Source organism: Rosa rugosa, chromosome 5 (assembly GCF_958449725.1).
Source record: "Rosa rugosa chromosome 5, drRosRugo1.1, whole genome shotgun sequence".
Lineage (NCBI taxonomy): Eukaryota > Viridiplantae > Streptophyta > Magnoliopsida > Rosales > Rosaceae > Rosa > Rosa rugosa.
Genome location: NC_084824.1, coordinates 3,605,790 through 3,628,416, shown reverse-complemented (window position 1 = coordinate 3,628,416; position 22,627 = coordinate 3,605,790). Strand labels below are relative to the sequence as shown.

At 40.3% G+C, this 22,627-nt stretch overlaps 4 protein-coding genes across 4 annotated transcripts; 2 read left to right on the top strand and 2 right to left on the bottom strand.

Moving 5' to 3' along the window:
• Positions 1-225: 225 nt before the first annotated feature.
• Positions 226-3,404, top strand: LOC133709670 (uncharacterized). The gene is made up of 4 exons (XM_062135484.1): positions 226-1,679; positions 2,474-2,592; positions 2,717-2,832; positions 3,008-3,404. The coding sequence occupies exons 1-4, from the start codon at positions 1,295-1,297 to the stop codon at positions 3,210-3,212; spliced, it is 825 nt and encodes a 274-aa protein (XP_061991468.1). The 5' UTR covers positions 226-1,294; the 3' UTR covers positions 3,213-3,404.
• A 4,376-nt stretch (positions 3,405-7,780) lies between these two features.
• Positions 7,781-8,351, top strand: LOC133709202 (MLP-like protein 34). The gene is made up of 2 exons (XM_062134865.1): positions 7,781-7,967; positions 8,068-8,351. The coding sequence occupies exons 1-2, from the start codon at positions 7,781-7,783 to the stop codon at positions 8,349-8,351; spliced, it is 471 nt and encodes a 156-aa protein (XP_061990849.1).
• A 3,480-nt stretch (positions 8,352-11,831) lies between these two features.
• On the bottom strand, positions 11,832-19,785 carry LOC133710008 (uncharacterized). Its single transcript, XM_062135979.1, has 7 exons — positions 19,135-19,785; positions 18,745-19,008; positions 18,079-18,595; positions 17,807-18,006; positions 17,597-17,712; positions 12,171-12,311; positions 11,832-12,088 (listed from the first exon to the last, which is right to left on the bottom strand). Exons 1-7 carry the CDS (start codon positions 19,675-19,677, stop codon positions 12,007-12,009), a joined length of 1,863 nt encoding a protein of 620 aa, XP_061991963.1. The 5' UTR covers positions 19,678-19,785; the 3' UTR covers positions 11,832-12,006.
• Positions 19,786-21,520: 1,735 nt separating this feature from the next.
• On the bottom strand, positions 21,521-22,262 carry LOC133710007 (protein C2-DOMAIN ABA-RELATED 9-like). Its single transcript, XM_062135978.1, has one exon. The coding sequence runs from the start codon at positions 22,178-22,180 to the stop codon at positions 21,656-21,658; it is 525 nt and encodes a 174-aa protein (XP_061991962.1). The 5' UTR covers positions 22,181-22,262; the 3' UTR covers positions 21,521-21,655.
• Positions 22,263-22,627: the final 365 nt, after the last annotated feature.

Genomic DNA, 22,627 nt, shown 5'->3' with positions numbered 1-22,627 from the left:
AGTTGCATGCCTTGCATGTGATGCTAGCCAGCTCATTAACAGCTTGTGCTACAGGAATGCTCTTGAGCCTCACCGTGTGCAACTAAGTTGCATGAAGATCAAATCTGGACCGTTTGATGGCCACGTGGCATCATCTACATGCTAATCTAGAATAATTCTCGAGCTTTCGGCCAATTAGTATAAATAGCTAGTCTCTCTTTCAATTTGTAAGCTGCTACCATTTTGTAAAATTACCGAGCATCAATACCAGTCTATTCTCTCTCCCATTTTGCTTCGTCGTCTTCATCAGGTTAGGGTTTCTGCCATTGTAGCTTAGTTTCTTAGCTTACGACTCTATGAACGCAATTTCTAGCATTGTGAAGTCAATACTTGATGTATATTAGTATAGAATATATTTTTTCTTTTGATCTTCTCCTTAATTAACTAAGGCGTATTCACACTAAAGATTCAGAAAATGCCTGGAAGAAGTTGTATAGTTTCTGTCAATATCTCCTATAATTATATTCCTGGATTCCATTTTGATCCCTTTTCTATTCTCTTCGAGTCTTTGTCCCTTCTACTTATTTAAGAACATAAATGACCTTTCACGGCAAATGAAAATTCTTAATGAAGCGAGCAAGGTCTGGTGATCAGTTGGAAAGCTAGCCTAAGACAAAGAATAATTTATTTTGTAGTACCGGATATACAAGATACGTAAGGTTTTTATTATTCCTGACTTTTTGTTTTTGTTATTTAATTCGTCACCAAATTAGGGGGTAGGGAACTGCTCCTATGCGGGCAGAAAATTTCCAAAGTCGGCTTCCATTTAATAAAGGCAAGAGTAGCATGAAAACTACCTCTATACTCTTTTTTTGTTTTCTGAGAATTTTTTTGTTTTCTGAGAATGAAACTAGCTATCTCTATACTTGAGAGAGAGAGAGATGTATAATTTCTAGCTATTAATATTGAAATCTGCAATAATATCAATAGAGCCATGAAAACTACCTATCAGAGAGAGAGAGAGAGAGAGAGAGAGAGAGAGAGAGATATATATATATATATATATATATAACAATTCATAGCTATTCTTTACTGTCTTAATAAAATATATGATTAATTAACTAATATAGTAATATTGCTACCCCGAGAGTACTCTCGAGTTCATCTTGCGAGCTTCTTTGAATTTGGAGGCAACTAGCACATATATACAGCAATTGGTTTCTTTTGGTCCTCAAACAAACGAAACAAGTCAAGTCCCAAGACTCCAGACTCAAAAGTAGCTGTTGTGCTCAAAATTATGTTGACATAGTTAGCTATGTCAATAATACTCCTGCCGCAGCTTGATCATCATCAGAGCAGCGTCGGTATACATAGCATGCCGGACGTGCCTTTGTCCTTGTCCTTGGAAGCCATCCAAGAATTCGAAGAAGACTGCTACCCCTACTGCGAATCTGATGATGAGGGGAGTTTGTTTTCTATTGATTTCAATTGTATCAATCACAAGACGAAGCCGGATCAAATCATTCAGGAAGAAAGGGTTTATCACGTCGCAGTGGACCTGATGAAGAGCGAGTCTAGCATGGATGCCCTTCTCTGGACGCTCAGCCAAGCCGTTACTCATCCATCATCCAATATCAAAACCGTGTATCATGTCAAACTCGTACATGTCTTTCCACCAATTCGATTCATTCCTTCTCCATGTAAGTTATTTAATTCGACATCGTCTTTATGATTCTGCATGATGAATCAATAACCTGTAGTTCACATCGGTCTGAAAAGCACGCTGGCCGGTTATAAGTTCCGATATGAGTTTAAGGTCAAATGAGGAACGAATAGTCTTTGCGTACTCTTGTTCGATGAACCTAGCTAGCTGTATAGTCTATGTCAACTGCTTGTCACGCTTACATGTCTTTTCGTGTATATTGAATTTTCATTCTAAGGAAGAGAAAGTTTCAAATATTTAAGTTGAAAGAGATCGATACCCCGCGTGCGGTTGACGTCTTGTAGCAACTGGCATGGTTGATCAATTCATCAGCTAGCTATCTTATCCAATATGAACTTGTCAACATATCTCTTATGGGGCTACACCTAGCTAGTTAGTTAGTACTGCAAGGTGCTAGGGGACCTGATCCTAAGGCTGAAAAACGTTTGGTTATGGTAAAGCGGTTATGTGATCTGACTCATCATTTATTAAGGTGGTGCAGGATTTGTAGTATTTGATTTCCACATAACAAGGGATAATTTGAATACTAATTGTATGTTGAAAATAGTGAATGGTGGGTCGACGGTCATGCCCACCTAAATTTTTTTATTATCATGATGATGATCATGAAGGTAACAAGTTTAGTGATAATTAATCTGTCTAATTTGCGTTGCTAGCTTTATTAACGACATTTTAATAGGCTTATGGCAACCGTTAATTAATATTGGTGACTTTTAAACGGATTAATGAGAACTGAGCGATGTTTTTAATTTATTTTGACATTTTATGTAGTAGGAATGCTTCCAAGAAGTAAAGTGAGTCCAAAGATGGTGAATAAGTACCTGGCTCAAGAAAGAGACAAAAGGACCAAGCTCCTTGAGAAATACGTTGCTGCATGCTTAACCGCCAAGGTACCAAATTTGATCACGCCTCTAATACCTTGTTTACGAATAATTAGACCCATTAATTAGCAAGTACTACTTAATTGAGATATAATGATTATTCAACTTAATATTAATAACGTATGACATACAGGTTAAGGTCGATGGTATGTTTATTGAGAGTGATACAATTTCAAAGGCCATCCTAAACCTTATTCCAACTGGAAACGTGAAGAATCTAGTTGTTGGAACAACGATATCCAGTCTCAGGTATAAGATATCTAAACCTTATACCATCAGATGTACTAATACCCTACCCCATTCATCTGGAAATCTTGGTTCAAACCCTTCGCTACTGCGTGAAAGATCCCTCTTCTTTGCATTTATTACGGCTCTTTCTTCACGAGTATTATAATTGGAGGTTGTTATTGCCTTTTGTGTTTAGGAAACTGAGGTCTAGAAAGGGAACCGGGGTTGCTAATCAGATACTACGAAATGCATCTCCAGAAACGACCTGCTGCGATATAAAGATCATATGCAAGGGAAAGGAAGTGGTGATTGATCAGCTTATCGGATCGCCTTCCTCGCGTAGCAGTAATGCAAATTCCTTGTCAACGCAAGAGGATCAAGATCAAGAAGTAGCAATGTGATGATATGTCGATCATCAGATAATAATAACAGGTCGAAGAGCTAGCTAGCTAGTTTTAGGGTAGTTTGTAGCATGTAAATGGGAAAAGTAAAACCCTAATAATTCTGCTTTCTTTTGTTCTGAAGTGTTTGAGTTTACAACTATACATGTTTGTGAATAGTACGCATGATCGATCATCACGGTACGGGTTTTGTTTTTTCTCATGTATATACACGATTATCTAAGACTATCATCTTATAGTGGTAACAAGTGTGACATACTCTCTCAACGAAAGAAGGAGGAGAAAATATTATATACACTCAAAGAAGATGGGCTACGATGAACATAACCCTTACCTTAATTCAGAAAGAAGTTCTTCCGGAAGCCATTGCCATAACAACAAAATAAAAATGACTCTCTTCTGAAAAGTTCCCTAGACCTTCTGGATCGAAACCACTGCTAAAACAACAAAAGAAAAATGACTCTTTTTAAAAGAGTACAAATTAACCGGGAACTATCGTAGATGAGAAAATAAATTAGACTGATGCCAGTACTAGAACAAAATTCTCCACCACAAAAAAATGCTTCGGCTCTTACCAAACCATAGCTGTTTGACCAATTCAACTAAGGCCCTGTTTAGATGGCAGGAAATCATGGTATGGAATGAGAATTAATTTCATTTTCCATTCAGATGTGCTGTTTGGTTGTAATTAAATATTGGAAAAAAAATAAAAAATAAGATTTGACTGGAAATTGACTCCCTCATAAAGCCTGAATAGAATTACCTAGTCATGGGTGGTATTCTATTTCCATTTCCCACTGTCAAAGGCAAAATTACATTAATTATCCCTCTAAAAATTTATATTCCCCACTAATATTCCTTATAAATTGATGTACTTTAATTAGTAAAAGGGCGTTATTGAAAATTACAATTCCATATTTCATTCTTATGACTTACCAAACACTACAATAGAAATGAAAAATTAATTCCAAAATTTAATTTCTAGTAATATTCCAAACACTCACATGGAAATACCAAATCATATTCCATTCCATATCCGTCTGGAAAGGAAAATAAATCCTTTTCCAATTTTGACATTCCAGCTAACCAAACGGGGCAAGGAATGAATAGGCCGGATATTCGTACATGATCTTTTATGCCGGGGGGTGGGCATAAATAATTGAATATCCGAAGTCTTCCAATTTATGTCAGCAGGCAATTACTAGATCATATCAACATATGCAGTACTCCGGCATGGTATACCTTATCTCATCTCATCATATTTCCTCCTCGATGCGACCTGTCTCAATTTAAGATCAATATATATATATATATATATATATATATATTGTGTGTGGGGGGGGGGGAGGGGGGGGGTTTTTTTTTTTTTTTTTGTCATTTTAAGGGATCAATTATGAGACAAACTTTTCAATCACATATCGACATCTCAATTATTCAGTAGTTTTTAAATCTCTATGAGTAGATTACTTCTATAAATTTTCAACTAAATTAATAATTGTTAAGACGTTCATAACTGTGATTTACAATTATAACTATGAACAGTTCAGATTGGATAGATTTAGTTCGTCCATTGATTTAATCTAGTTCTATACCTTAGCAGTCATCAATTTGGTTGAATCTTTGCATAAGTGATCTATTCATGCAGTCCTAAAAGCTAAACGGTCGAGATGCCCATATGTGATTGAAAAGTGAGTCCCACAAAAGATCCCTAAAATTGACTAAAAAAAAAGATATCATAGTGGAAGGGCCCTCGATCTATATATATTAAGGCCTTTCTAGTGAGGGATCAATTTTTTTTTTTTTAAGAGATCGATTATTAGACCAACTTTTCAATCACATATCGACATCCTCACCGTTCATTTTTAGGTCTATATGAGTAGATCAGTTCTGCAAATTTTTAGTTAAATTGGTAATCGCTAAGGCATTCATAACTGTGACTTACAATTATAAGCATAAATGGTTTAGGTTGGACAGATTTGGTTCGTCCATTGATTTAATCTAGTTCGATACCTTAACGGTAATCAATTTAGCTGAAAATTTGCAGAAATGATATATATATATATATATATATATATATATAATATTTATCCAGAGCGAGGCCTCGCTCTGAAATTAAAGTGCGAGGTTAGAGACCGAAAAGTGACCATATATAAACTCTAACCTCGCACTTTAATTTCAGAGCGAGACCTCGCTCTGGATAGGATCTGTATATATATATATATACAGATTTTATCCAACGCTTTGAAATTAAAGTGCGCATTTAGAGTTATCCTTGGGCCGGCCCCGTTAGGTACGTGTATCCTATTTTCTTCTTTTGATGTGTGACATGAGGGCTAAAGGTCAGAAGAACAAATTAAATTACAGCGAGCTAGCTCACCTTGGTCTCAAAAGAACTGAGGGCTATTTTTCCCTTGATCGATGAGCGCTGTTCTTCAAGTGTCCATAGTTTTCTTTTATATTACAGAGAGAGGTTAGGCCGTCTCCAACCCTGGGCTAAGGGGTAAATATAGCCCAAAAATGAAGATTTTCACCTCCAATTGGGAGCTAACCTAAACCAAAAAAACTATTTGAGAGGCTAAAGGACCAAGAACTGGGCTAAAAGTGGCCCTTTGTACAGCCCTTGGGCTATTTTTTCGTGGGCTTCACATTGGTGGCCCAAATAAATGAAATGAACATGGCTGAACAGATCAATGGCTAAGATTGAGGCAAACATCTTTCGGTGTGCTTAGCATGCCTATCATTATACCTGTTTGAACCCAAAATTAACATTTTTTCCCGACAAGGGGGACTCGAAGAAATCCAGGCCAATATCTGTGGCCCAGGCTATATATATTCGACAAGTTTGAAATATATTGTTTAGAGGCTAAATAAAGCCTACTTAGAGATCAAGCCATCTTGAGGCAAATCTGGATATTCATTGATTTACTATTTAATTATCAATATATTTGATAATTAATGGTGGTTTGTTTGGTTGTCAAGACTGTGCAAAACGGGAAGATAAAATATGCAAGCTGCATATATGGCCGAGATTACGCGAGCCATGCAAGGTAATTATCAAGGCCCCATATATGTCTCAATCAAGGTCGCTAACGTGAACAAATTGGGTTGATCAATTAAGGAATAATACAATTATCCTTCACTGGCCTGCACCACCAATAATCAAGGCTGCCCATTCAATTAAGGAATATGGCATGCACGTGCAAATATGGAAGCATGCAATCATGCTTGATTGTGGTCAACAAGGAATATATATATATATATATACACACACACACACACACACATATCCTATCCAGAGCGGAGCTCCGCTTTGAAATCAACATGTGAAGTTCGAGTTTTGAGTCACTTTTCGGTAGGACATCCACATCTCGACCGTTCAGTTTTTAGGTACTAGTGTATAGATCATCTCTGCAAATTTTCAGCCAAATTGATGATCGTTAAGGACTTAAGGTATCTAACTCATTTAAACCAATGGACAGACTGAATCTGTCAACCTGAACCGTACTAGCTTTAAGGCAGTTATCAATGCCTTAATGATCATCATTTTGGCTGAAAATTTGCATAGATGATCTATACACTAGTACCTAAAAACTGAACGGTCGAGATGTGGATATGCGACCGAAAAGTGACCAAAAACTCGAACTTCACAAGTTAATTTCAAAGCAGAGCTCCGCTCTGGATAGGATCTGTATATATATATATATATATATAGTGGCTCATGCATGGGCCAATTAAGGAAGAAATAGCATGGTGGGCCATCATTCGCTACCAATGGTGTGCACCCAATCAAGTCTCCAATGCAATTAAGGAGTGTGGTGGACGTAGAACACATGGAAGAAACAATCATCCTTTAATTGCAATCATCAAATGAATATACATGCAATTAATCATGCCCAGAAGTTGTCTCCAAGAGGTAATTAACTTTGCCTACATTCTAGCGGCGACAGAGGATAATTATTAATTATTGTACAATAGCTATCAAAATTATTAAGTGTTTTGATTTGATCAAAGACCAATAACTGCGGCCTGAAATATAGTATTTCATTCCTATTAAGAAGGAGAATCTACGAGCAGCCTATATATAGAGGTTAAAGACGATATAGAAGGACACACCTCTTCAATCAACTAACCTACCTTCAACCTAGTTGAAAACCAGCGAAGTAAGGGTAACGCCCTCGCAACCCAGCGAAGCTAAAGTCACGCTTTAGCAAACCCGTGTTTTCTCCTACTTCCCGGTGATTGCTCTGCTTAGTCTACAACACTAAGTATCGACTCGGTGACGCAAGAGATCACAACACAAGCCTTTACCCGTAAGGCAAAAAGTCATTTTCCGAAAGGCATAGAAAAGAACCCTGTGACGAGGTTGGTGCTCTCCTCGTCCATAGCGTTTGAGAAGAAGTCAGGTCAAGAGACTCCCCGACGACTGCACCCCACTGTGCTGGCACGCTTGCGCACTCAAAAGAAACTGTTTGCAACCAGACTGGTTTTGGAGCCAAACAATACCTAGCTAGCCTCACTTAAGTAGGCCGGGCCTAAGTAGTTTCTTCCATACTGCCTAGCTAATCAAAATGTCCAGTTATGGTAAGCTGGAGGTGGCTATTGAGATCACGGTTGGTGCTTACGAGTTCTATGATATGGTGGTAAACAGACCACACCATGTACCCAACAACAAACTTGATGGTGTTGCAACTAATCAAGCTGACTCGTCCTCATCCGCAAAAGTCGGTTCTATCTCCTCCTGGAAGTATTTCCAAGGTACGTAGGTTCATACTAATCAAGTTTTACTATATAAAGTACTGGATGTTTTAATTTCTTTACTAACTGATTAGTTGCATATATATGCTTATTAATGCAGATGGGAAAGCTAAAGTATGCCAGGCGATGATTGAAGCCCTGGACAGCAAGAAACATTCAACGACTTGGAAAATTGTTGAAGGAGAACTTCTTGATCATTACAAGAGCTTCAAGTTCATCCTGCAAATTATTACCACTCCAAACCCGAAAGCAACGGTGCATATGATTAATTTGGAGTATGAGAAGATGCATGACGATGTTGCAGACCCATATTTTATGCTCCAGACGGTAACTGATAACATCAAAGACATTGACGCTCATCTACTCACTCAGAGCCGGACCTGAGGTGAGCTGGAAGAGGCCGCCGGCCTCAGGCCTGATATTTTTCCGGCAAGAAACACCCAGCGTTCTACCCAGTTATTGTACAAATAATTAAAGTGCTAATAAAAAATCAGACAATGCATGTGTGATAATGGTGAGATTTGTTTGTAATATAATAAAGGTTGTAAGTTTGATACCAGCTCACTACAAGTATTAATTTTTTTTTTTTATTCTTTAAACTTATCTCCAGTCTCAAAAGCTCATATTCAGACTTAACTGTTAACTCATTCACAATCTTTTTTTAATATATGTTTCTTTTTTTAATATACGGGCCTATTTCATAAACTTGTCTTGGGTCTTAAAATCTCAGATCGGTACTTTCACAATCAAATTTTTTTATTAATATATGGGCCTATTCTATAAACTTATCTCAAATTCTCATATTTAGACTTCACTCATCCACAACCAGCTAGCTGCTTATCAATAGATGCAATACACAAGGATATTTATTTAATTTGATCCTATATGTCAATGGTTATATACCCTAACGGCCTAACATGCATGTATTTCTTAAACTCTCATATCCACACTTCACTCACCCACAAACCGGTTGCTTATCAATACACAAGGATGTTTATTGAAGGGTTTTTGTTTATTTACCTCATTTTTAGGGATTTTTTTCCCACTTACTCCATTAAGTTTTTTTAATTCCCTCTTATCCAAAATACTCTAAGGAGGTCTTCCCTAATACCCCATTTAAGATTTTTTTTTTTTTTGTATTTTTTTAATACAATTTTACCCTCACCCCTTTGTTACTTAGAGAGAGAGAGAAACATAGGAGACTTCGCCGGAGCCGGTCACCAGATTCCGGCCAACTTTCGCCAGAATCCAATCACCGACCTCCGCTCACTGGAATTTTCTGAAAACCTCTATTTCCCCCAATAGACGTCTATTGCCCCCCAATAGACGTCTATTGCCCCCCAATAGACGTCTATTGCCCCCCAATAGACGTCTATTGCTCCCCAATAGAGGGGCAATAAACCTCTATTGCCTCCCAATAGACATCTATTGCCCCTTAATAGAACTTTTGGTCGCCGGAATGGGAACTAATCTTCTTAAAATTAGACAAATAAAACTTTGATTAAAGAAAAAAACAAAGAGATTATATCAATTCAAAACGTCTATTGCCATCCAATAGACGTCTACTGACTCCCAATAGACATTCAATTTTTTTTTTCCTTTCCTTCTGTCCCATTACTTAAAAAAAAAACATGCGATTTGGCTAAAAATCATGTAGAAACATTCCCAATGCAGTAATCCACTAACGCCTAGTCCACTACAAACGACAATGCATTACAAATTATCCCAAAGTTCATCAGATGAAGAGCTCAAAAACAAACCAAAATTCCTTACTGCTCAAATGAAACTCTGAAACCAGTAATCCACACACATTCCCAGATCCTCATCAATTTCACAACTAAAACCCAAACAAAGGAAACTAAACAGCTGCAGCATTCAATCAAAGCTGGATTAAACCCAACTTGATTAAACCTCCGAGAAGCTCCTGCACTCGAAACCGACGAGCCTGACCTAAAACCAGCGTTAGAGAAGGAAGGCTGGCTTTGACGCTGGCGACGCCGGATCAGAGCTCACCTCAACACCCCACCGTTACTCCCGACCTCTTCCTCAGACGCCAACCTCTTATGCGGCAGGGCCACGACCTTCACGATCGGCCTCGTTGGAGACGGCTTCCAATACGACAACAGCAGGGAAGCTGATCGTAGAGGTCGGAGCTTGAATTTTTCTTGCCTGGTTCGGAATCCGGCAGGGGGAGAGAGAGAGAGAGAGAAGCTGATCGTAGAGGTCGGAATCAGAATCCGATAGGGGAGAGAGAGAGAGAGAGCTGTGAATCGTGATTGGAGAGAGGGGAGAGAGAATTGCATGGTAGTGTTGTAGTTTATTAATTAAGCTGAGGGCATATTTGTCATTTCTCTTTAAATTGTGTTAATGGGAATAAAAATCTCTTGCTGGGGTAAGTGGGATAATTTTCCCTCATTTTGGTGCTTTTGATCAAGGACCCTTTATTTAATTTGATCCTATATGTCAATGGTTGTGTACCCTAACATGCATGTATGGCTATCTACAACTCTTTAACGTTGGATACAAAATCATCAATTCTCATAAAGTGCTAATAAAAAATCACACAACGTATGTGTGATAGCGGTGGGATTTGATTGTTGTATAATAATTGTTGTGAGTTTGATGATACTAGCTCACTATGTTTGTTGTATAATAAAGGTTGTGAGTTTGATACATAATTAATATATGGGCCTATTTTATTAATTTGCCTCATATCTCAATTTTTTTTTTAGAGAATAATAGTCAGCCACTTTATTAATACTAATTATAAGAAAACTTACAACTTATAGATGTAGAATCTATATCAAAATATAAAATAATAATAACAATACTAGATGCAACAAAGCATCGGAAATAAAACCTAACAAGGGTACTAAGGGATGCAATAAAGCATTTGATGAAGCCACAGACAGAATCCGGGCTAAGTAAAACGGTACCAATAGTATGGTCGACCATACTTCCACGTAGATAAAAACGTCGAATAGAGGGTAACCTTCTATCAAGGTAGCCGGCGGTAGTGTGACCGACCTTGCCTAATCCACGCATAAAAATACACCAAAAAGAGAGCAATCTCCTACCTAAGTAACCAAAAAAGCCAGTCCAAAATGCAGAAAAATTTGGGGCCCATAAAACTTCTCCCGGATCCCAGATACGAACCCTAACAGCAATGAGCCCATATACTAGTTGCAAAGCCCCAAGAATAAAGGCCCAACCCAACACCGTACTTGAGCAGTCCAATAGAAAAGAAGCCCAGGCCCACAAAATCCTGCTTTGGGCACCCAAAACCTCTTTTGGCACCCATCCCATCCCTTGCCTTGGCCTCAATCTCTGCTCCACCGCCTTACGTCAGAGAAAGGTCATCCCAGCCCCACCTACTCGACGCCACCCGGCACCCGCAGCCAGCAATGCCGGCCACCAGCCCCATCAGCTTGACGCCAAGCGCTGTCACCTGCATCGGACGGATCTGCACCCCCATCTTTAAGCCGCGCCCGTCGAGGCCGCTCCTTACCGTCGCTGCTCTCCGCCTCCATCGATCCTCCCAGAGATCGAATTGACAAACCACAAACGTTCCAATCTGTCACATCAATTAACCTGCACACCACCGGACGCCGCATCCTTCAAATTGGGTCTCAAACGCTCAACCAAAGTTCTAATCAGGCCGATGTCCAACGACGCCTTCAATCCTTGGCCAGAATTTATATTCGGACTTCACTCATTCACAACCATAATTTTTTTTTATTTTTTTTATTTATATATATGGGCGTTTTTAAATATATGAACCTATTTTATAAACTTGTCTTAGGTCTCAAAATCTCATATCGGTACTACCACAATCAGTTTTTTTTTTTTTAATACATGGGCATGTTCTGTAAACTTGTCTCGGATCTCAAATTCTCATATCCAGACTTCACTTATCCACAACCAGTTGCTTATGATCTTTATTTAATTTGACCATATATGTCAAGTGTATCCTAACATGTCTGTATGGGGCTACGTGCAACTCTTTAATGTTGGATACAAAATCATCAATTCTCATGCATCAGCATACAATTCCACTTTTGGCATACTTGTCAATCTCAGTAATGTCAAGGATTCTGTCCATTTCACTAGCTATGAGAAATCTGCAAATTCAATAAGGATAAAGGATCAGTTAGTTTTTTTACGCACTTTTTACAGTTGTATGAAATCTGTAATGGGGCTTACTTATCTCGAAGAACTATCGTCATCATTTGGCAACAGCCAGGCACAGATGATTGCATGTTCACTGCAATATTCGGGTTGTGAATGCTCTGCCGAATGTGTACCCAGCCATGTTGTCCATGCACCTCATCTGATACTTTTGCCCTGAAACGTACACAGTTCAATTACCTAAAAACTGAGGAGTTATATAATGGATTTTTTGTTTGGTCATAAAAGTTATATAATGGATTACTCCATCCATTTGTTAAATTTCAATTTTGTTTTAATTGTAAAATCGCTGTAAATCTGTATGTAATTAGGATTCTTATTTATTTAGGTTATCCTGTAATTATAGGAAGAATTGTTTCCTATTAGAGTTAGACTACTCATTTGTACTTGTATATGTATATTTGTGGGATGAATAGAATCATCACATTAAAACCCTAAATCGAAGTACTCTTTTCTACTTGGTATCAGAGCAGGTTCAATCCTTTGAACTTGCCCTGCATCCTTTGAATCCTGAATCCCAAAGCACACCACAAACCGCTGCGTACCACCACCATTAAAATCAAACCATCCCTGAATTTCAAACCCTAGAAAAACCAATCCTGAAAAAAATCTCAAATTCCTCCATGGTCGGACCTGTAATTGAAGGCGAACAGTCAAGTCCCGAGAAGGCAATGGTGCCATCCTCACAAATCATCCATCACCGCTACACCACCCAACAAGACAACTCTGCTTTCCCCACTAGTGTTGTCTTGAATAAATCCAACTACACCATATGGGCTCCTCTTATGCGAATGCGCATTGGAGCACGGGGGAAGGTTGGTTATCTGACCGGAGTAAAGGCTGAACGAGCCATGAATTCTGCAGAGTATGAAGCTTGGGCCACAGACAATGAAAAGGTGAAAAGTTGGCTAATTGACTTCATGGAATCCTCTCTTATGAACCGGTATATTAGTCTTCCTACTGCAAAAGATATTTGGGAAGCTGTAGAGAAAACTTTTTATGATGATTCTGATGAAACCCGAATCTTTGAGTTGAACAAAAAGTGTTTTGAAGCAAAGCAGAATGGACGGCCCATTCCGACCTACTATAATGAGTTAGTGGCAATGTTCCAGGAGATTGATCAAAGGGTGGCCTCTCAGAATGATAATGTTGCAGCTGTAGTTCAAGAAACTTCAGCGATGTCCCAGATGCATGTTCACATGTTTTTGAGTGGACTTGACCTAGAGTATGATCAGGTGCATGGAGAAATCCTGCGCCAGGAGCCTAAATTCTCCTTGGAGCAGAGCTATGCTTACATTCGCAAGGTGCAATCAGAGAAACAAGCTATGGGGCGTTCGGTACCTACCGAATCTTCTGTTATGGCTATTCGACGCAAACCGGGTCCTCCTCCAGGCTTCTCAGGTCTTTCTCCACGCCGTCCTCAAGGTAAACCAAACCCATATGCAAACAAAAAATGCGTAATCTGTGGGGAATTAGGTCATAGCAAGGAGCGGTGCTATGAAGTGATTGGTTACCCTGATTGGTGGGACTTCACCAAGAAACCACGAAAGAATCTGGGCAAGGCGGCCATTGCTACTACAGAGGAAGAGCATCTAGACAATGCCTACGCTAATGTAGCGCAGTCAGGTATGAAGGGTAAGGTTACTTTGAATAATACATGGATAATTGATACAGGTGCATCTGATCATATGACCAATGACCCTAATCTTGTGAAAAACCTTCGACATTCCCCTCAAAATGTTGTCTCTATTGCTGATGGTACTCCAACTCCGGTCACCGGAGAAGGTTCTATTGCTTTATCTGATACCTTAACCCTTGAATCTGTCCTAGTTGTTCCATCACTAGCTTATAATCTCCTATCTGTTGGTCAAATTATTTTAGCTCTTGCATGTATTGTGACCTTCTATCCATCTTTCTGTGTGTTTCAGGACATTCTGACTCGGCGGATTCTTGGTTATGGTGTTAGAAGGGGGAAATTATACTACTTGGATTTGACAGAGACTGGAGAGAACCAGAAACATCTTTTGGGGCAAGCTAATCAGATTAATGGGGTAGAGAATGCAAAGGAAGCTGTATGGTTATGGCATCGCCGTTTAGGTCGCCGTTTAGTTATCTTAAGAAGCTGCAACCTCATTTATTTTCGGCTGTCAGTGATTTGGATTTCCATTGTAACATTTGTGAACTGGCCAAGAGCCACCGTATTTCATATTCACCAAGTCTTAATAAAAGTCCTGTTCCTTTTATGAAAATTCACTTTGATGTCTAGGGTCCTGCAAAAATTCCTTCTCTGGAGCTCGATATTATGTAACATTTATTGATGATTGCACTCGTATGACATGGGTGTCATTACTGAAGAATAAAAGTGAAGTATTTGGGATGTTTACCGAATTTCACAAAATGGTGGCAACTCAGTATCAACAATCCATCAGAGTGTTTCAATCTGACAATGGTGAAGAGTTTGTGAATGACCCTATGATTGAGTTTTGCCGGTCACATGGGATTCTTCATCAAACCTCCAATTAATTCTTATACTCCTCAACAGAATGGTTTGGCAGAACGGAAGAACATGCAGTTGCTGGAAGTTGTTCGGGCTTCCTTGTTTGGCAAGAATGTACCTCGGTCCTATTGGGGAGAAGCAGTGAAATCAGCAGCATATCTCATCAACCGTACTCCTTCACAGGTAATTGAGTTTCAGAATCCTCATCAAAATCTTCATAAGGACCATCCCCTCTATGCCTAATTTGGAGCCCCGAGTGTTTGGGTGCACAGCTTATGTTCATATACCAAAGCCACACCGGAGCAAACTTGATCCCCGTGCAAAGAAGTGTATTTTTGTGGGTTATGCCGAGTTTCAGAAGGCTACAGATGTTATGACTCGCTCACCAACACAGTACATATATCTCTTGATGCATGTCTCGTTCCGTGAATCTAAGCCATATTACTCATGGGGAGTTTCTCAGTCTTCCCTTCAGGGGGGAGAGGCTGTGAAGGGAATCCTTGTCCTATTGTTGATTTTGATGTCTTTGAAGACTTGAAAAAATTTGGAGGAATGATTTGAAGGAAGAGATTCTGAAACAGCCAAAAACGATAGATCGTTTGACCCTGACGATCGATCGTTTGGACAAAACGATCGATCATTCGGTTCAAACGATCGATCGTTTCCTGAGGCAGAAGCAGACGACGCAAACGATCGATCGTTTGAAGCTAACGATCGATCGTTTCAACAGGCAGAAACTGAGGCAGAAGCAGACGACACAAACGATCGATCGTTTGAAGCTAACGATCGATCGTTTGAAGCTAACGATCGATCGTTTCAATAGGCATAAACTTCCAGAAGCCAAACGATTGATCATTTCCTGAGACGACTTTTCTGGATAGTTTGAATCAAAATTCAGACATATCTGAAGCTCACACACAAGATATTTCCCCTTCTACATCACCAACTGAAGATTCCGCTCAGAATGATCCACCTCAGGTACCCCTAAACTTTAATGAGTCTTCTGAGTTAGAAAGTGTTGAACCTAAGAAATCACAAAGGGTTACCAAGGGAATTCCTAAGAAACAATATGAACCAGATATCAAAGCCAAAGCTAAATACCCTATAGCTAACTTTATGTCTAACCATAGGATTTCCGGGTCATATGCACTTGTTGTTGATCAATTGTCTACTGTATCTATTCCTAGTAACGTGCAGGATGCATTGACGGATCCAAAATGGGCAAGGGCGATGAATGAAGAATTGGAAGCTCTTCAGAAGAATGCAACATGGGAGTTAGTACATATGCCGGTTGGAAAGAAGACTGTAGGATGTCGTTGGGTGTTTACTCTGAAGCTTAATGCCGATGGAACTATTGATAGATACAAGGCGAGGTTGGTTGCCAAGGGATATACACAACGCTATGGGATTGATTATGAGGAGACTTTTGCACCTGTGGCAAAGATCAATATTGTCCGGATTCTAATCTCACTTGCAGCAAACAAAGATTGGCCCTTGCACCAGTTTGATGTGAAGAATGCGTTTCTTAATGGGAATTTAGAGGAAGAAGTGTACATGGATATGCCCCCAGGTGTTAAGAATTACCCAAGTGAAGTTGGCAAGGTGTGTAAGTTGAGGAAATCTTTGTATGGCCTGAAGCAGTCTCCAAGAGCTTGGTTTGGGAGATTTTCAAAGTCCATGAGAGCCTTTGGATACAAACAGAGCAATTCTGACCATACCTTGTTTATCAAGCGCAAGAATGGCAAGATTACAGCTCTTATTGTGTATGTTGATGACATGATTGTTACAGGGGATGATCCGAAAGAGATGAATGAGTTGCAAAAGTATCTGTCAAAGGAGTTCGAAATGAAGGATCTGGGACAACTGAAGTATTTTCTGGGTATTGAAGTTGCGAGGTCTAAGAAGGGGATTTCACTGTCACAGAGGAAGTATGTTCTTGACTTACTTGCTGAAACGGGGATGCTGGACTGCAGTCCAATCGAGACACCCATTGAGATGAATCACAGACTTGCTATTTATCCTGATCAAGTTCCAACTGATAAAGGGATGTATCAACGTCTTGTATGAAGGTTGATTTATCTTTCACATACTAGACCTGATATTGCTTATGTTGTGTGTTGTCAGTCAGTTTATGCATTGTCCTAGTGAAGAGCATATGGATGCAGTCTTTCGGATTTTGAGGTACTTGAAGATGGCGCCGGGTAAAGGGTTACTGTTTGAAAAAAAAAAAAGATGAATTGAAAGTTGTTGGATACACAGATGCAGATTGGGCTGGTGATAAAACTGACAAGCATTCTACATCTGGGTACTTCACTTTTGTAGGATGGAAACTTGTGACTTGGCGTAGCAAAAAACAGAAAGTCGTTGCCAGATCAAGTGCAGAAGCTGAATTTCGAGGTATGGCACATGGAGTCTGTGAAATGTTATGAATTCGTAATGTCCTGAAATTAAGATCTAGGTTTCAAGCTTAAACAACCTATGGATTTGCATTGTGATAATAAAGCTGCCATTGAGATTGCACATAATCCAGTTCAGCATGATAGAACAAAGCATGTGGAGGTTGATCGTCATTTTATTAAAGAAAATCTTGACAGAAAGGTTATTCGCTTTCCATTTGTAAACTCGATCAGAAGAGCAATTAGCTGACATTCTTACTAAAGGAGTGTCCAGGAAGGTATCCGACAGCTCGGTTGACAAGTTGGGCATGATAGATATCTATGCACCAACTTGAGGGGGAGTGAAGAATCGCTGTAAATCTGTATGTAATTAGGATTATTATTTATTTAGGTTATCCTGTAATTATAGGAAGGATTGTTTCCTATTAGAGTTAAACTACTCCTTTGTACTTGTATATATACCCCCTTTGTCGGATGAATAGAATCATCACATTAAAACCCTAAATCGAAGTACTCTTTTCTACTTTAATCGATCACATCGTACGTACCTATACATGTGAGCGTCAACTGCAGCAGCCGAGGTCTCATTTGAGTCTACTAGACAGCCTTCGCTGACCCAACAATCTCCACATGTATCTAATTCCCATCCTTCAATTCTTCCCTCCTACAAGTCAATGCTGATTTGTTATAATTAAATCAAATTCATTTCTTAATGACTTAAGCTAGCGGGTTTTATTTACCAACTACTAAACAAGTACCTCAACGTACTGTCGAAACGTTTCAATTGCCTCGATTGCCTTTTCTTTTGCATATCTAGGCTCAGAGACTACATTCATCCTTAGCTCTACAGATTCTTCTGGTTCTTCAAGATCGTTAATGATACTTCCAATCCCTTCATATGATCCAGCAAGCTTCATTCGTACCATCTCAATGATGATCTTCACCACCATGTAAGCCCCTATAAAATTAGCAAAATGAGTTACATATGCAAGCACATGTAAAACCAAAGCACAAAAATGACAATACTAACCATCATCAAGGAAAAAGTTCTCTTTAAGAGCACCATGTCCTGAAGTTTCCATCATAAGATGAGTTTCAATGCCATCCTTATTAAGCTGGACTCCCTTGTCAATCACATTCCTGTAACCAACACGATATAAACAATGGTGACCTCCTCTGTTGGTGATGAATCTTGTAAGTGCCATACTTGTTCGAGCATCGGTCACAATGGTGGTTCCAGGGTGTTCCTTCAATACAATAGCTGAAATCAAAGCAATAAGCTTGTCCCCATTAATGGGATTGCCTTTGTTATCTACAATGCCACTGCGGTCCACATCAGTGTCGAACACAATTCCAAGATCAGCAGAGTTTTCTAGCACTGCAGCCCTTGTAAGTGCCATGGCGACTTTGTCCTCTGGGTTGGGAATGTGGTTTGGAAACATCCCATCTGGTTTGAGGTGTAGAGACCCAAATGTGTCTGCTCCTAGCTTGTCTAACACGTCCCATGTGAAGAAGCCTCCTGATCCATTACCAGCATTGACTACTATCTGCATATATTACGATGAGAATGACAATTTGATATTGGATATATATTCTAGGCATCTTCACGCATTGTCAATTGATTTTGGATTAAATGTTTCAACATTATAAAAATGTAAGGTGACATAATGCAGGGAGGAAATGCTAGATTGAACACCTGAAATCCTTTCAGTGGAGTGTCATAATGTAGTGGATGGTTGACTCTATCCTTGATAATGTTTCGGAGGTGCTCCGAGTAAGAGCTCATGAAATCAACTCTTGATGGTGGTACTCGAAGCACGCTTGACACTTTCGCGAGCCTATTAGCATACTTTCTGGCAGCTCTGTCACATATTTCCTCCACTTCCGGCGAGGTCAATCCCCCTCTCTTGGTGAAGAATTTCAGACCGTTACGAGTGTAGGGCAAGTGAGATGCTGTCATCTGCAATACAACAACATTCAATCTCATCAGTGCACATATTGAATAGCACTTGGTCTCGCTAAGCTTATAGTACTACATTTACTATTAGACTCTACATTCATATATGAAGATCTTGCTCTATGCTACCATGATTGAAGCGTCATAGGAAAATGGAGGCAAAATTGTACTCATGAAGCAAGCAGGAGTGGTTGCAAGTCCCATATCAGACACCAAACAACCGGCACGAGCTAGACCTGAAAATACAGCTACACTCAAAGATGCTCCTGATATTCTAGGGTCTCTGCCAAGGGACACCTTAACATTCTCCACAGGCTGTCCTCTCTCCTTCTCCAAGCCTTTGATAACCCACTCACCAAAGCTTTCTGCAATGGCCTCCACAGCCGGAGGCGTTAGGTCGACTGACCTTCCCTTCTCACCTTCCAAGGCCACCCCACGAACATCTGATCCATTTTGGAGCCTCCGAATTCTGTCCATCTCTTCATCCACCACAACTTCATTGTAGTACTTGGAAGTGCTAGAAGATCTTACACATATAAATTTAGTAAATGCCAATGGATTATATGGAAAAGTAAGGTTTGTGTGGAATGTTGTGGCTGCTGAATTTGAGGGGAAGCTTGGTTTCTGAGCACTAGTTTGCAAAGATATTGAAGAAGTTGAAGTGGAAGCCATGGGATCAGTTTCGGTTCAAGTTGGCGCCATTGGTTGTTTCAAAAGCTTAATTTTGAAGGCAAATTTAGACCAAACATACAAATTTGGAGATAAGATATCTCAGTAGTAAACCATAACCATACAACCTAACATCCATATAAGAGTAACAAAAATATCTATGAACAAAATTCCAAATCCCCAGATTTCATTTTCTTGTTTTAATTGGTTAAAGCAGCAAGGCTTGATACTCCTCCATAAGAACTGACAAGGAATGGCATATTCTCCATGGTACCGTAGCAATGCTTGCATGTTTAAAACAATGATCACCCGTAGGCGCCTGGTTAAATGTATCTTAAAATAAAACAAAACCTATGTCCTCGCTAGTCACAGTCCAAATTTTCTAAATCCTCCTACACCACAAAAAAGACCTGATTTTTGCAGTTAAAGATTACAGTATTCAATCTAACCCCAATGCCTCATAATTCAGAGGCTGTGAATCTAAATTGATCATATAAAAATCTCCCATTGAGAAAAAAAATCTGTAGTGTCGATGAAGCCGATTGAATTATTCATCGAGATTTTGCACTTTGTATGTCAAACAAGCAGCTTCTAAAGGAAAATTAAAAAGATAGATTTGTGTTAAAGAAGTTGCTATACTGAAAAGAAAAAAGAACGCGCCTCACGCGCGAGAAAGAAGAGGAAAGTAAAGTGTGAGCTCGATCTCTCCCGGCCGAACGCCGGCGGTGCTTGTGCCGCTGCGTTTCCGGTCCGGGAGAGGATGTTGGTTTCGGAGTTCAGTGGGGTTAAGGAGCTGAAGGGCGGTCCAGGGTGGGCGGAGGCTGTTTCGATCTGGGTTCGGGTGGAGCTGGGTTCGCTCTGGGTTTGGGGTTGGACGGTCTGCAGGTGTGTTTCTGTGTTGTTTCTGGGGCAGTTGGAGTGGCTCTGGGACACGGATGGCCGGCAGCGAACAATGGAGGCTCTGCGGCAACTGGGGGCTGGGGGACGGTCGCTGAGATCTCGATCTGGTCTGATCTGGATCGGGTTTCGGCCACCAATCGGGTTGAAGAAGGGCCTGCACAGTGTCGTGGTGATGCGGCGGTGCAGGGTTGCTGCGCGGCGGCGTCGTGCTACTTGGGGGAGGTCTGGTGCCGGCAGATCGATGCTTGCTTGGTGGGCTTCTGCTTTGGGCCTATGGGAGAGACGGTGGATGGGCCGGGTTTCGGCTGTTTGGCTTTGCTGCTGTTTTTTATTTTATGCTTGTTTGTTTGTTGAGTTTGTTTGCTTCAGTTGTTTACTTTTCTGCAGTTTGTGGGTCTTTCTGACCTCAAATAAGTCCCTTCTCTTTCGAGTGAGGGTAGTTTGGAGTGGCCTCTGTGCCGGTATGTGCATCTCGTATGCCTGGTCTGCCCTAGGTGGGTGGCGAATTTCTTGCTTTGTCAAATGGTCGCTGCCTCCTAGTGGCAGGATGAAACTTAGTGTCGCTGGATGCTTTTTCCAGCGGCAACATGATAGGAAAGCTGTTCGTATGGAAATTATGCTAAGCTGTAATCGTCGTCTTACAGACCGAGTTATTTTTCCGTCATGTCACCGTTATGTCAAAGCAATTAGAGTCGCCAGTAGTGCGCTCATTGCTAGTTGGTGCATTTTTGGATACATGTTTCTAGTTGAGGCTCCTGATATTATCTCAGGAAGTTCTCTTGATGTAATTTGTTATTTGGGGTTTAGGTCTCATGTCCCCCCCATGTATTCCATTGTTTCATTAATGAAGGCTTGAGGGCGGCACCGGCCCTTATTTCAAAAAAAAAAAAAAAAAAAAAGGAAAATTAAATACCAATATCACAAACTTCAAACAGTCTTTAGGTCATTTTTGTGCTTGCATAACTTGGTAATAAAATTTCTGATTATGAATGTACATATAAATCCAACAAAACAGTTACAGTCGCATACTTTCTAGCTCGAAAGTTATACTAGAAATTCTATATATGCATTACAAAAGCTCCTAGACCTCAACAGCTGCTAAACCTTTAGAACCCGGAATATCAATCCACTCAATCTGGATTACAATTTCCCCACACTCCACATTCCGCAGCTTAAGAATCATGTCCTGGACGATTTTGCCCTCGTGCCAAGTGCAACAGCTCTCTTTGGATAGGCAGTTGTCCCTGCTGGGCTGGACCTTCTTCACCGCACACCCATCTGGGAGCTTTTCCAAATCCGCCGCCAGTTTCAGGCACTCCATGTAGGGCTTGATGTCAACCACTGCATCGCCCATAGGGTCGTCGCCGGTGATATGGTCTTTGTCGTAAACGTTGAAAACGATAGGCTCGTTAATGTTGGTAATCGAAAGAGTGAGTTCCTCGTTCCACACGGGATTCAAGTTCTTCTTCACCACGCGAGTCTTCAGTTTGTGGCCCCCCATGGTCACGATGATGTAAGGGTCGCTGGTCCTGGTAACGTCGCGGATGGCGAGGTTGATTCCTTGCTTGATCCGAAGGCGGAGAAGTCCCAGGACGTTGTTGTTCATTCTTTTGCAGAAGCCGAGAAAATTAGGTTTCTGGTTTGTAGAGCTAGCTCAGCTATAAAATGGCGCAACCATTCACAGTGAAGGACGTGCGGCCATGCACGTGTAATCTTGTGCTTCACGAATCGCATGGCGACGGTTCTAGCTTTGTCTTTGCGAATTGGAAGTGGCCCCGTGGTCCGCCTTCCTTGTCGCTTTGCCATTGTCATCGGCAAAAGTTGAAAACTAAGAGCACATGGGAATATGGGGTATCAGGTGTTTGGACTTTGGATCATGAGTTTTGTGGGTCGTAATTCCTACTAGGGAAGCCCAGGTTTGACAAACCCGAATGAGTTGCACTCTCAGAAACACACCAAAAAATGAACAAAATGAACAACTATCCACCAAAAAATTCACAAGAAAGAAAACTTTAGGCGTCTCCGAGCTTCTCGGAGTGACCTTGATTTTCGA